Source organism: Lipotes vexillifer, unplaced genomic scaffold (genome assembly GCF_000442215.2).
Source record: "Lipotes vexillifer unplaced genomic scaffold, Lipotes_vexillifer_v1.1 scaffold124, whole genome shotgun sequence".
In the NCBI taxonomy this organism is placed as follows: domain Eukaryota; kingdom Metazoa; phylum Chordata; class Mammalia; order Artiodactyla; family Lipotidae; genus Lipotes; species Lipotes vexillifer.
In genome coordinates, this window is record NW_006771308.1 from 968,023 (window position 1) to 980,699 (window position 12,677).

The 12,677-nt window shown below is 38.9% G+C and overlaps 1 protein-coding gene across 1 annotated transcript in view; it reads left to right on the plus strand.

The window, feature by feature from the left end:
- Nucleotides 1-12,677, plus strand: part of SAV1 (salvador family WW domain containing protein 1) — a 32,919-nt gene that overhangs the window by 11,776 nt on the left and 8,466 nt on the right. Inside the window, exon 3 of the mRNA XM_007446608.1 lies at nucleotides 9,322-9,592. Within this exon, the coding sequence (XP_007446670.1) occupies nucleotides 9,322-9,592 (271 nt within the window). The remainder of the gene's footprint in view (nucleotides 1-9,321; nucleotides 9,593-12,677) is intronic.

Consider the following 12,677-nt stretch of genomic DNA (forward strand, 5'->3'; position numbering starts at 1 on the left):
GGGTAGTGTGTTGGGCTACTTGGTTTTGTGCAGTGCTGTGTTCTTATTTCCACTTCTTTCTTTACTGTTCTTCTAGCACAGCTGCTTTTGGCAGTTTTTGTATGTATATTAGACTTAGGGATTATACCTCTCTAATTTTTTTTTGAAGTCTAGTTGGTTTACAGTATTGTGTTAGTTTCAGGTGTACAGCATAGTAATTCATTTTTTGCAGATTGTATTCCACTATAGGTTATTACAAGATACTGGGTATAATTCCCTGTGCTATACAGTAAGTCCTTGTTGCTTATTTATTTTATATGTAATAATTTGTAACCGTTAATCCCATACTCTTGATTTGTCCCTCCCTTCCCCTTTTGGTAACCATAAGTTTGTTTTCTATGTCTGTGAGTCTGTTTCTGTTTTGTGTATAGATTCATTTGTATTATTTTTTAGATTCTACAAATAAATGATATCATATAGTATTTGTCTGACTTATTTCACTAAGCATAATATTCTCTAGGTCCATCCATATGTTGCTGCAAATGGCAATATTTCATTCTTTTCTAGAGCTGAGTAATATTCCATTGTGTGTGTATGTGTGTGTGTGTACATATATATATGTATGTATACACACACATATATACACCATATCTTCTTAAGCCAGTCTGTTGATGGGCACTTGAGTTGTTTCCATGTCAACTGTTGTACATAGCGCTGCTATGAACATTGGAGTGCATGTATCTTTTTGAGTTAGAGTTTTCCTCTTTTCCAGATATATGCCCAGGAGTGGAATTGCTGGATCATATGCAACTTTATTTTTAGTTTTTTAAGGAATCTTCATACTGTTTTCCATAGTGGCTGCACCAATTTACATGCTTACCAACAGTGTAAGAGGGTTCCCTCTTCGCCACACCCTCTCTGGCGTTTATTACTTGTGGACTCTTTGATGATGGCCATTCTGATCAGTGTGAGGTGATGCCTCATTGTAGTTTTGATTTGCATTTCTCTAATAGTTAGCAACATTGAGCATCTTTTCATGTGCCATCTGTATGTCTTCTTTGGAGAAATGTCTACTTAGGTCTTCTGCTCACTTTTTGATTGGGTTATTTGTTTTTTTAACACTGAGTTATGTAAGCTGTTTGTATATTTTGGATATTAACCCCTTGTTGGTTGCATTGTTTGCAAATATTTTCTCCCATTCCATCGGTTGTCTTTTCATTTTGTTTATGGTTTCCTTTGCTATGCAAAAGCTTGTAAGTTTGATACGGTCCCATTTATTTGTTTTTGCTTTTTTTTTTGCCTTGGGGACTGATCTAAGAAAATATTGCTATGATTTATGTCAAGGAATGTTTTGCCTGTGTCATCTTCTAGGAGTTTTATGGTGTTATGTCTTAAATTTAGGTCTTTAAACCATTTTGAGTTTATTTTTCTATATGGTGTGAACAATTTTCTGTATGGTGTAAAACAGTTTCATTGTTTTACATGTAGTTGTCCAGCTTTCCCAGTGCTTCTTGTTGTAAGAGACTGTCTTTTCTCCATTGTATATTCTTGCCTCCTTTGTCATAGATTAATTGACTGTAGGCAGTGCTTCTTTGTAAGAGACTGTCTTTTCTCCATTGTATATTCTTGCCTCCTTTGTCATAGATTAATTGACTGTAGGTAAGTAAGTTTATTTCTGGGCTTTCTATTTCGTTCCGTTGATCTATGTGTCTCTTTTTGCACCAGTACCATGCTGTTTTGATTACTGTAGCTTTAAAGTATAGTCTGAAGCCTGGGAGACTGATACCTCCAGCTTTGTTCTTTTTCTCAATATTGCTTTGGCAACTCTGGGTCTTTTGTGGTTCCATATAAATTTTAAAATTATTTGTTCTCATTCTGTGAAAAATGTCGTGGGTGTTTTGATAGGGGTTGCATTAAATCTACAGACTGCTTTGGGTAGTATGGCCATTTTAACAATATTATTTCTTCCAGTTTAAGAGCATGGAATATCTTTCCATTTCTTCAAATCCTCTTCAGTTTCCTTTTATCAGTGTTTTGTAGTTTTCAGCATATAGGTCTTTCACCTCCTTGGTTAAGTTTATTACTAGGTTTTTTTGTTTTTGTGTTTGTTTTTTTTGGGTGAGGTTTTAAATGGAATTGTTTTTATCTTTACTTTCTTTTTCTGATATTTCATTATTAGTGTATAGAAACGCAACAGATTTCTGTATATTAATCTTGTATCCTGCTGCCTTGCTAAAATCATTTATTTGTTCTAATAGTTTCTGTGCAGAGACTTTAGGGTTCTCTATATAGAATATCTTATCTGTGAATAGTGACAGTTTTACCTTTACCCTTCCAATTTGGATACCTTTTATTTCTTTTTCTTGTCTGATTGCTGTGGCTAGGGCTTCCAATATTGTATTAAGTAGAAGCAGGGAGAGTGGGCATCCTTTTCTTGTTCCTGAATTTAGTGGAAAGGCTTTCAGCTCTTCACTGTTGAGTATTATATTGGCCATGGGTTTGTCATAAATGGTTTTTATTGTGTTGAGACATGTTCTCTCTATACCCACTTTGCTGAGTTTTTATCATAAATTGTTGTGGGATTTTGTCGGTAGTTCTTTCTGCATCTGTTGAGATTATGATATGGTTTTTATTCTTCAACTTGTTAACGTGGTGTGTCACATTGATTAATTTGCAGATGTTGAACCATCCTTGCATCCCTGGGATAAATCTCACCTGGTCATGATGTATGATCCTTTTAATGTATTGTTGAATTTGATTTTTATATTTTGTTGAGGATTTTTGCATCTATGTTTATTAGTGATATTGGCTTGTAATTTTTTTGTGGTGTCTTTGGTTTTGGTATCAGGGTGATGCTGGTATTGTAGAATGATTTCATGATCATTCCTTCCTGTTCAATTTTTGGAATAGTTTGAGAAGGATAGGTGTTAACTCTTCTGTAAATGTTTGGTAGAGTTCTCTTGTACAACTGTCTGGTCCTGGTCTTTTGTTTTTTGGGAGTATTTTTTATCAGTGATTCAGTTTCATTACTAGTAATTGGTCGGTTTGTATCGTCTATTGAATATTTCTTCCTGGTTCCATCTTGGCATTTCTAGGAATTTGTACATTTCTTCTAGGCTGTCCATTTTATTGATGTGTAATTATCCATATTAATCTTTTACGATCCTTTGTATTTCTATATTTGTTGTAACTTTTCCCTATTTTTCCTGATTTTATTGACGTTAGCCCTCTCTCTTTTTTTCTTGATGAATCTGGCTAAAGATTTATCAATTTTTCTTACCTTTTCAAAGAACCAGCTCTTAGTTTCATTGATCTTTCCTATTGCTTTTTTTTTTTTTTTTGCGGTACGCGGGCCTCTCACTGCTGTGGGCTCTCCCGTTGCGGAGCGCAGGCTCTGGACGCACAGGCTCAGCGGCCATGGCTCACGGGCCCAGCTGCTCTGCGGCATGTGGGATCCTCCTGGACCGGGGCAGGAATCCGTGTCCCCTGCAGGCGGACTCTCAACCACTGCACCACCAGGGAAGCCCATTTCCTATTGCCTATTTAGTCTCTATTTCATTTATTTCTTCTCTGTCCTTTATGATTTCTTTCCTTTTAGTAACTTTGGGTTTTGTTCTTTTTTTCTAGTTCCTTTAGGCATAAGGTTAGATTGTTTATGTGAGATTTTTCTTGTTTCTTGAGGTAATCTTGTATTGCTATAAACTTCCTTCCCTTCCTCTTTTGTTCTCTTCTCTTGTGACTTGATGACTAACTTCAGTGTTGTGTTTGGATTCCTTTTTCTTTTTTGTGTGTCTATCTATTGTAGATTTTCGGTTTGTGGTTACTATGAGGTTTGATATAGCAGTCTATATATAAACAAGATTGTTTTAAGTTGCTGGTCTTTTAATGTCAAATGCATTTCCAATATCCTGCATTTGTGTTCTCCTTTTCTCACAATTGCTGGTTTTGATATACTTGTATGTGAATGATTTTCTAGCTTTACTGTATGTTTGCCTTTACCCGTGAGCTTTTCCATTCGTAATTTTCTTGTTTCTAGTTGTGGTCTTTTCTGCTTAGAGAAGTTCTTTTAGCATTTGTTGCAAAGCTGGTCTGGTGGTGCTGAATTCCCTTAGCTTTTGTTTGTCTGTAAAGCTTTTCATTTCTCCATCAAATTTGAATGAGAGCGTTCCTGGGTAGAGTATTCTTGGCTGTAGTTTCTTCCCTTTCATCACTTTTAATATATCATGCCACTCCATTTTGGCCTGTAGAGTTTCTGCTGAGGAATCAGCTGATAACATTATGGGAGTTCCCTTGTATGTTTTTTGTTGCTTTTCTCGTTTTAATATTTTTTCTCTTTAATTTTTGTCAGTTTGATTACTGTGTGACTCCATGTGTTCCTTCTTGGGTTTTTACTGCCTGGGACTCTGTACTTCCTGGACTTTGGTGACTGTTTCCTTTCCTGTGTTAGGGAAGTTTTCATCTATTATCTCTTCAAATATTTTCTCAGGTCCTTTCTCTTTTCTCTTCTCCTTCTAGGACCCTTATAATGTGAAAGTTGGTGCATTTAATGTTGTCTCAGAGGTCTCTTAGACTGTCTTCTTTTCATTTTCGTTTTCTTTATTCTGTTCTGTGGCAGTGATTTCCACCATTCTGTCTTCCAGGTCAGTTATCCATTCTTCTGCCTCAGTTATTCTGCTATTGATTCCTTCTAGTGTTTTTTTTCGTTTCAGTTATGTATTGTTCATGTCTATTTGTCTGTTCTTCAGTTTTTCTAGGTCTTTATTAAACATTTCCTGCATCTTCTCAATCCTTGCCTCCATTCTTTTTCCAAGATCTTGGATCATCTTCACTATCATTCTGAATTCTTTTTCCTGTAGGTTGGCTATCACCATTTCACTTAGTTGTTCTTCTGCGGGTTTCATCTTGTTCCATCATCTGGGACCTAATCCTCTGCCATCTCCTTTTGTCTAACTTTCTGTGATTGCTGTTTCCTTTCCACAGGCTGCAGGATGGTAGTTCTTGCTTCTGCTATCTGCCCTCTGATGGATGAGGCTGTCTAAGAGGCTTTTGCAGGCTTCCTGGTGGGAGGGGCTGGTTCCTGCCCAGTGGTGGGTGGAGCTGGGTCTTGTCCCTCTGGTGGGCAGGGCTGTGCTCAGGGAGACTTTTCAGCCACTTGTCTGCTGATGGGTGGGGCTGTGTTCCTGCCCTGTTGGTTGTTTGGCCTGAGGTAACCCCAGCACTGGAGCCTACAGGCTGTAGGGTAGGGCTAATGGCAACCTCCAGGAGGGCTCACACCAATGCATACTCCCCGGATCTGCTGCTGCCAGTGTCTTTGTCCCTGCCATGAGCCACAGCCACCTGCCACCTCCGCAGGAGATCCTCCAGTACTAGGCAGGTAGGTCTGGCCCTGTCTCATATGCGGTCACTGCTTTTTTCCCCTGGGTCCTGGTGAGCACGAGACTTTTTGTGTACTCTGCAAGAATAGAGCTTCTGTTTCCCCCAGTCCTGTGGAAGTCCTGCGACCAAACCCCGCTGGCCTTCAAAGCCAGATTCCCTGGGGACTCCTCTTCCTGTTGCCAGACCACCAGGTTGGGCAGGCTGACATGGGGCTCAGAACTTTCACTTCTGTGGGATAACTTTTGTGGTATAATTGTTTTCCAGTTTTTGGGTTGCCCAGCCAGTGGGTATGGGATTTGATTTTATTGTGATTGCACCCCTCATACTATCTTGTTGTGGCTTTTTGTCTTTGGTTGTAGGGTATTTTTTTGGTAGGTTCCAGCATTTTTTTGTCAATGGTTGTTCAGCAGTTAATTGTTATTTTGGTGTTTTTGTAAGAAGGGGGTGATCTCACATCCTTCTACTCTGCCATCTAGAGCTAATCTCTTCTGTTATAAACTTCCAACGCAGAACTACTTTTGCTGCAGTGTGTAGATAGTGGATTCTTGTGTTTTCATTTTCATTTGTCTCCAGGTATTTTTAAAATTTCTTTATTTCTTCAGGGATTTGTTGGGTTGTTTATTAGCATAGTTTAGCCTCCACTTGTTTGTGGTTTTTGCTATTTTTTCATTGTAGTTGATTTTTAGTCTCAAAGGGTTGTGGTTGGAAAAGATGCTTGACATGATTTTAATTGGCTTAAATTTACTGAGATTTGTTTTGTGGCCTAGCGTGTGCTCTTTATCCTGGAGAATGTTCCCTGTGCAGTTGGAAAAAAAATGCATATTCTCCTTTTGTGTGGAATGTCCTATATATATTAAGTCCATTTGGTCTAATGTGTTGTTTAAGACCAGTGTTTCCTTGTTGATATTCTGTTTGGGTGATCTGTTCATTGATGTTAAGTGGGATGTTAAAGTCCCCTAGTATTGTTGTGTTACTGTGAATTTCTCTCTTTACATCTTTTAAAATTTGCTTTATGTATTTAGGTGCTCCTATGTTGAGTGTGTATATATATATATATATATATATATATATATATATATATATATATATATTTTTTATGTTTTTTTTATATATTTTGCTCTATATATATATATATATATATATATATACAATTGTTATGTCTTTTTCTTAGATTGATCCCGTAATCATATGTAATGTTCTTCATTGTCCCCTGTTACAGTCTTTGTTTTAAAGTCTGTTTTGTCTGGTATAAATATTGCTATCCCTGTTTTCTTTTCATTTCCATTTGCATGGAGTACCTTCTTCCATCCTGTCATTATCAGTCTGTGTGTGTGTTTGGATCTGAAGTGAGCCTCTTGTAGGCAGCGTATATATGGGTATTTTTTTTTTTGTATCCATTCAGCTACTCTATGTCTTTTGGTTGGAGTGTTTAGTCCATTTACATTTATAGATATGTACTTATTGACATTTCTTAATTGTTTGGGGGGTTGTTTGTAGTTTCTTTTGTTCTCATGTCATTTGATGACTATTTTCAGTGTTATATTTGGGTTCTTTTTCTTTTTTGTGTATTTATTATAGATTTTTGGTTTGTGGTTACCATGAGGTTTATATATAGCCATATATATGTGTGTGTATATATATGTGGTTAAGTTGGTGATCTCTTAAGTTCAAATGCATTTTAACAACCCTGCATTTTTACCCCTCCCCCCGATATTTACCATTTTTGCCATGTTTTACTTCTTTTTGGTTTGTGTATCCCTTTTCTTCTTATTGTGGATATAGATGATTTTATTACTTTTGTCTTTCAACCTTCCTAATAGCTTTATACTTGGTTTTCTGTTGGGCAGAGCCATGTTCCAGGGTCCCTGGCTATAGGGCCCTGTGGGGTCCTGGAGCTGGTATTGGCCCGCAGATGGGTGGGGCTGGTTCCTTATACAGCTGTTGGCATGGTCCTGGCAGTCCTGGAGCTTGTGTTGGACCACTGGTTGGTGGGACGGGATCCCAGGTTGGCTGCCTAAATTGGCTTAAGGTGTAGCAGATCTGGTTTTGGCCTGCTGGTGGATGGTGCCAGGGCCCAGGGGGTCCTGGGGCTGGTGCCATCCTGCTAGTGGGTGGGTTGGGTCCTGACAAGCCAGGCTGCAGGGCTGTGGTGGTCCTAGGGCTGATGTCTGCCCGCTGGCAGGTGGGGCTGGGGCTCAGGGGATACAGGGGCTGGTGCCCACCAACCAGTTGGTGAAACCAGGTTCTGGGACTAGTGCCAACTCACTGGTGAGCGGAGCTAGGTCCTGGGGTCTCTGACTACAGGGCCCTGGGGGTCCTAGAGTTGTTTGTCAGCTTGCTGGTGGGCGGGTTCAGGTCCCAGGGGGTTCTGAAGCCAGTGCCTGCCCACTCGTGGTTGGAGCCAGGTTCTGAGTTATCTGGCTGCAGGGTCCTGGGGATTCCAGGACTAGTGCTGGTGCCCTGGTGTGTGGGTCTTGGTCCTAGGCCCTCTGGTGAACAGGGGCATATCCTGGAGTGGCTGTGGTCACAGGGGGTTTTAAGGCAGATGGCCTGCTGGTGAGTGGGGCTGTGTCCCAGCTGGGCTAATTGCTTGGCTTGACCTGTTGTGTCCCAATACTGGTGCCCATAGGCTGGTGGGCAAGGCCAGGTTCTGGTGCTGATAAGTTAGAGGGAGAATTCCAAAACAGTGCTTGCCAGCACCAGTGTCTTTGCGGTGGTAGAAGCAGCTCCCAAAATGGCTGCCGCAAGTGTCTGTGTCCCCAGGGTCAGCTCCAGTTTCCTCCTGCCTCTCTGGGAGGCTCTCCAAGATTAGCAGGTGTGTCTGACCCAAGCTTCTTTAAAATTATTGCTTCTGCCCTGGGTCCCGGAGTGTGTGAGGTTTTGTGTGTGCCCTTTAAGAGTGGAGTCTTTATTTCTCACAGCCCTCCAGCTCTCCTGAAAGTGAGCCCTGCTGGCCTACAAATACAAAGGTTCTGGGGGCTTGTCTTCCTGGACAAGGTCCTTCCTGGTGTAGGACCCCTGGGCTGGGGAGCCCAGTGTGGGACTTGGGCCCCCTTGCTTCTTGGGGAGAATCTCTACAGTTGTAATTATCCTCCTGTTTGTGGGTCGCCCACGTGGGGGTAAGGTTCTTGACTATACTGCGTTTCCACCTTTCCTATCAGGCTTGTTGTGGTTCCTTCTTTGTATTTTTAGTTGTAGAAGATCTTTTCTGCTGGTTTCTAGTCTTTCTCATCAGTAGTTCCTCTGTAAATAGTTGTAATTTTGGTGCGCCCAAGGGAGGAAGCAAGCTCAGGGTCTTCTTACTCCACCATCTTGACCACACCCATTTCATTTCTTTCGTCATTGTTTTGTAGTTGTCAGCATACAGATCTCACAATTTTTTTGTTAGATTGATGTGTAAATATTTAATTTTTGGGAGCTAAGTGGTATAATTTATTTTTAATTGTTGTTAGTATAGAGATATTAAATTGATTTTTGTATGTTGACCTTATACTGTGTTATCTTGGTAAACTTACTTAATAGTTTTATGGTACAGCCAGTTATTTTTAAGAAATTACAAACTGGGAATAGTTTTACAAGTTCATTTTTGCTGTTTTAGATGAAATGTCAAATCTTAAATCTTGAATGAGATGAATTTTTCTTTTCCGCACTTTTTCTTTAGCAGTGTACATATAATATATACTTATTAGCTTTGTTAGTAGTTAAATATTTGTATGGCCTGGTGATGGAAGCATCAACCAAAAAAGCCTGATTTCAAAGAGGGAGCCTAGTTTGTCTCTTCTTCTGTAATTAAATAATAGTAACACTGGCTAGTTTTATGAAAAATTCTATTTGCAACAGTAAAATCTTGATTTTTTTTAACAGGAAGAAGTACTATTGGGATAGTTAATTTTGTGTTTTTCATATGGCATATTTTTTAGCTATGAATAATTGTTCTATTTCTTCTCTTTTTCTCTTTCTTCTCAGGTATTGGGAGAGTTGCTGCTACATCTTTAGGAAATTTAACTAACCATGGTTCTGAAGATTTACCCCTTCCTCCTGGCTGGTCTGTGGACTGGACAATGAGAGGGAGGAAATATTACATAGATCACAACACAAATACAACTCATTGGAGCCATCCTCTTGAGCGAGAAGGACTTCCTCCAGGATGGGAGCGAGTTGAGTCATCAGAATTTGGAACCTATTATGTAGATCACACAAATAAAAAGGCTCAATATAGGCATCCCTGTGCTCCCAGGTAGACTATCAACTTTATCTTAACTCTTTGTTTTGGGATTGTCTAATGTTAGATTTTGAACTCATATTTTCATCAAAGAGAAAGATGTCCTGAAGTTTGATTTGAAAACTTTATTTTTCACAGCTTATGAGATTTTTTCCTCTGGACTTATATTTAGTAATGAATGACTTTAATAATTAAAAAACAACTTTTTAAACAAACCTCAAAAACAGGATCAATATTCTTATGATCAGATTCTGCTTTAATATGCCAGAATGCTTTTGTTAAAGATACCCAGAAATTAAATAAATAGAATATCTGCCACTTTACATTTAAATTTCTATAAAAAATACACATCTACCTTCTAATGTGTCAGAATATATTTTGAATTATGTTTTGCTGATTTTATTCAATTTACAGATATTTTATGTTTTTTAACTGTTGCCATGCAAGAAAGTGAAAATTATCTATTTTATTTATTTATTTTTGGCTGCAGTGGGTCTTCGTTGCTGTGCGTGGGCTTCCTCTATTTGCAGTGAGCAGGGGCTACTCTTCATTGCACTGTGCAGGCTTCTCATTGTGGTGGCTTCTCTTGTTGTGGCGCACAGGCTTAGTTGCTCCATGGCATGTGGGATCTTCCCGGACCAGGGCTCGAATCCATGTCCCCTGCATTGGCAGGCGGACTCTTAACCACTGCAACACCAGTGAAGTCCCTACATTTTAATATTATCACCCAGAAAACTAAGCTTTGTCATTATTGTGCTGTTTTAATCATTTTACATATTTGGATTTTTAATTCAAGTTTGAAAAGTTTTTCTCCAGTGATTCCATTTAGTGGCACTCAGTGTTTATTGAGCAAGTGAGGTTGTCATCCCTTCAAAAGAACCAAGTCAGCCTCTCTGTCTGTGTTGGGCTCTGGCCCCTTTGCCTGCTCTCCTTACCATCTCAGGCAAGCTGCTGCTCTCCCTGGCTTCAATTTGCCGGCCTGTGACACAGGGGTAATTTGTAGCCTCCCTCCCACCTGATCACAACCCTTACCCAAGTGCAGGGATGAGTTCCACGTAGTTCCTCTGTAAATAGTTGTAATTTTGGTGCGCCCAAGGGAGGAAGCAAGCTCAGGGTCTTCTTACTCCACCATCTTGACCACACCCATTTCATTTCTTTCGTCATTGTTTTGTAGTTGTCAGCATACAGATCTCACAATTTTTTTGTTAGATTGATGTGTAAATATTTAATTTTTGGGAGCTAAGTGGTATAATTTATTTTTAATTGTTGTTAGTATAGAGATATTAAATTGATTTTTGTATGTTGACCTTATACTGTGTTATCTTGGTAAACTTACTTAATAGTTTTATGGTACAGCCAGTTATTTTTAAGAAATTACAAACTGGGAATAGTTTTACAAGTTCATTTTTGCTGTTTTAGATGAAATGTCAAATCTTAAATCTTGAATGAGATGAATTTTTCTTTTCCGCACTTTTTCTTTAGCAGTGTACATATAATATATACTTATTAGCTTTGTTAGTAGTTAAATATTTGTATGGCCTGGTGATGGAAGCATCAACCAAAAAAGCCTGATTTCAAAGAGGGAGCCTAGTTTGTCTCTTCTTCTGTAATTAAATAATAGTAACACTGGCTAGTTTTATGAAAAATTCTATTTGCAACAGTAAAATCTTGATTTTTTTTAACAGGAAGAAGTACTATTGGGATAGTTAATTTTGTGTTTTTCATATGGCATATTTTTTAGCTATGAATAATTGTTCTATTTCTTCTCTTTTTCTCTTTCTTCTCAGGTATTGGGAGAGTTGCTGCTACATCTTTAGGAAATTTAACTAACCATGGTTCTGAAGATTTACCCCTTCCTCCTGGCTGGTCTGTGGACTGGACAATGAGAGGGAGGAAATATTACATAGATCACAACACAAATACAACTCATTGGAGCCATCCTCTTGAGCGAGAAGGACTTCCTCCAGGATGGGAGCGAGTTGAGTCATCAGAATTTGGAACCTATTATGTAGATCACACAAATAAAAAGGCTCAATATAGGCATCCCTGTGCTCCCAGGTAGACTATCAACTTTATCTTAACTCTTTGTTTTGGGATTGTCTAATGTTAGATTTTGAACTCATATTTTCATCAAAGAGAAAGATGTCCTGAAGTTTGATTTGAAAACTTTATTTTTCACAGCTTATGAGATTTTTTCCTCTGGACTTATATTTAGTAATGAATGACTTTAATAATTAAAAAACAACTTTTTAAACAAACCTCAAAAACAGGATCAATATTCTTATGATCAGATTCTGCTTTAATATGCCAGAATGCTTTTGTTAAAGATACCCAGAAATTAAATAAATAGAATATCTGCCACTTTACATTTAAATTTCTATAAAAAATACACATCTACCTTCTAATGTGTCAGAATATATTTTGAATTATGTTTTGCTGATTTTATTCAATTTACAGATATTTTATGTTTTTTAACTGTTGCCATGCAAGAAAGTGAAAATTATCTATTTTATTTATTTATTTTTGGCTGCAGTGGGTCTTCGTTGCTGTGCGTGGGCTTCCTCTATTTGCAGTGAGCAGGGGCTACTCTTCATTGCACTGTGCAGGCTTCTCATTGTGGTGGCTTCTCTTGTTGTGGCGCACAGGCTTAGTTGCTCCATGGCATGTGGGATCTTCCCGGACCAGGGCTCGAATCCATGTCCCCTGCATTGGCAGGCGGACTCTTAACCACTGCAACACCAGTGAAGTCCCTACATTTTAATATTATCACCCAGAAAACTAAGCTTTGTCATTATTGTGCTGTTTTAATCATTTTACATATTTGGATTTTTAATTCAAGTTTGAAAAGTTTTTCTCCAGTGATTCCATTTAGTGGCACTCAGTGTTTATTGAGCAAGTGAGGTTGTCATCCCTTCAAAAGAACCAAGTCAGCCTCTCTGTCTGTGTTGGGCTCTGGCCCCTTTGCCTGCTCTCCTTACCATCTCAGGCAAGCTGCTGCTCTCCCTGGCTTCAATTTGCCGGCCTGTGACACAGGGGTAATTTGTAGCCTCCCTCCCACCTGATCACAACCCTTACCCAAGTGCAGGGATGAGTTCCACGT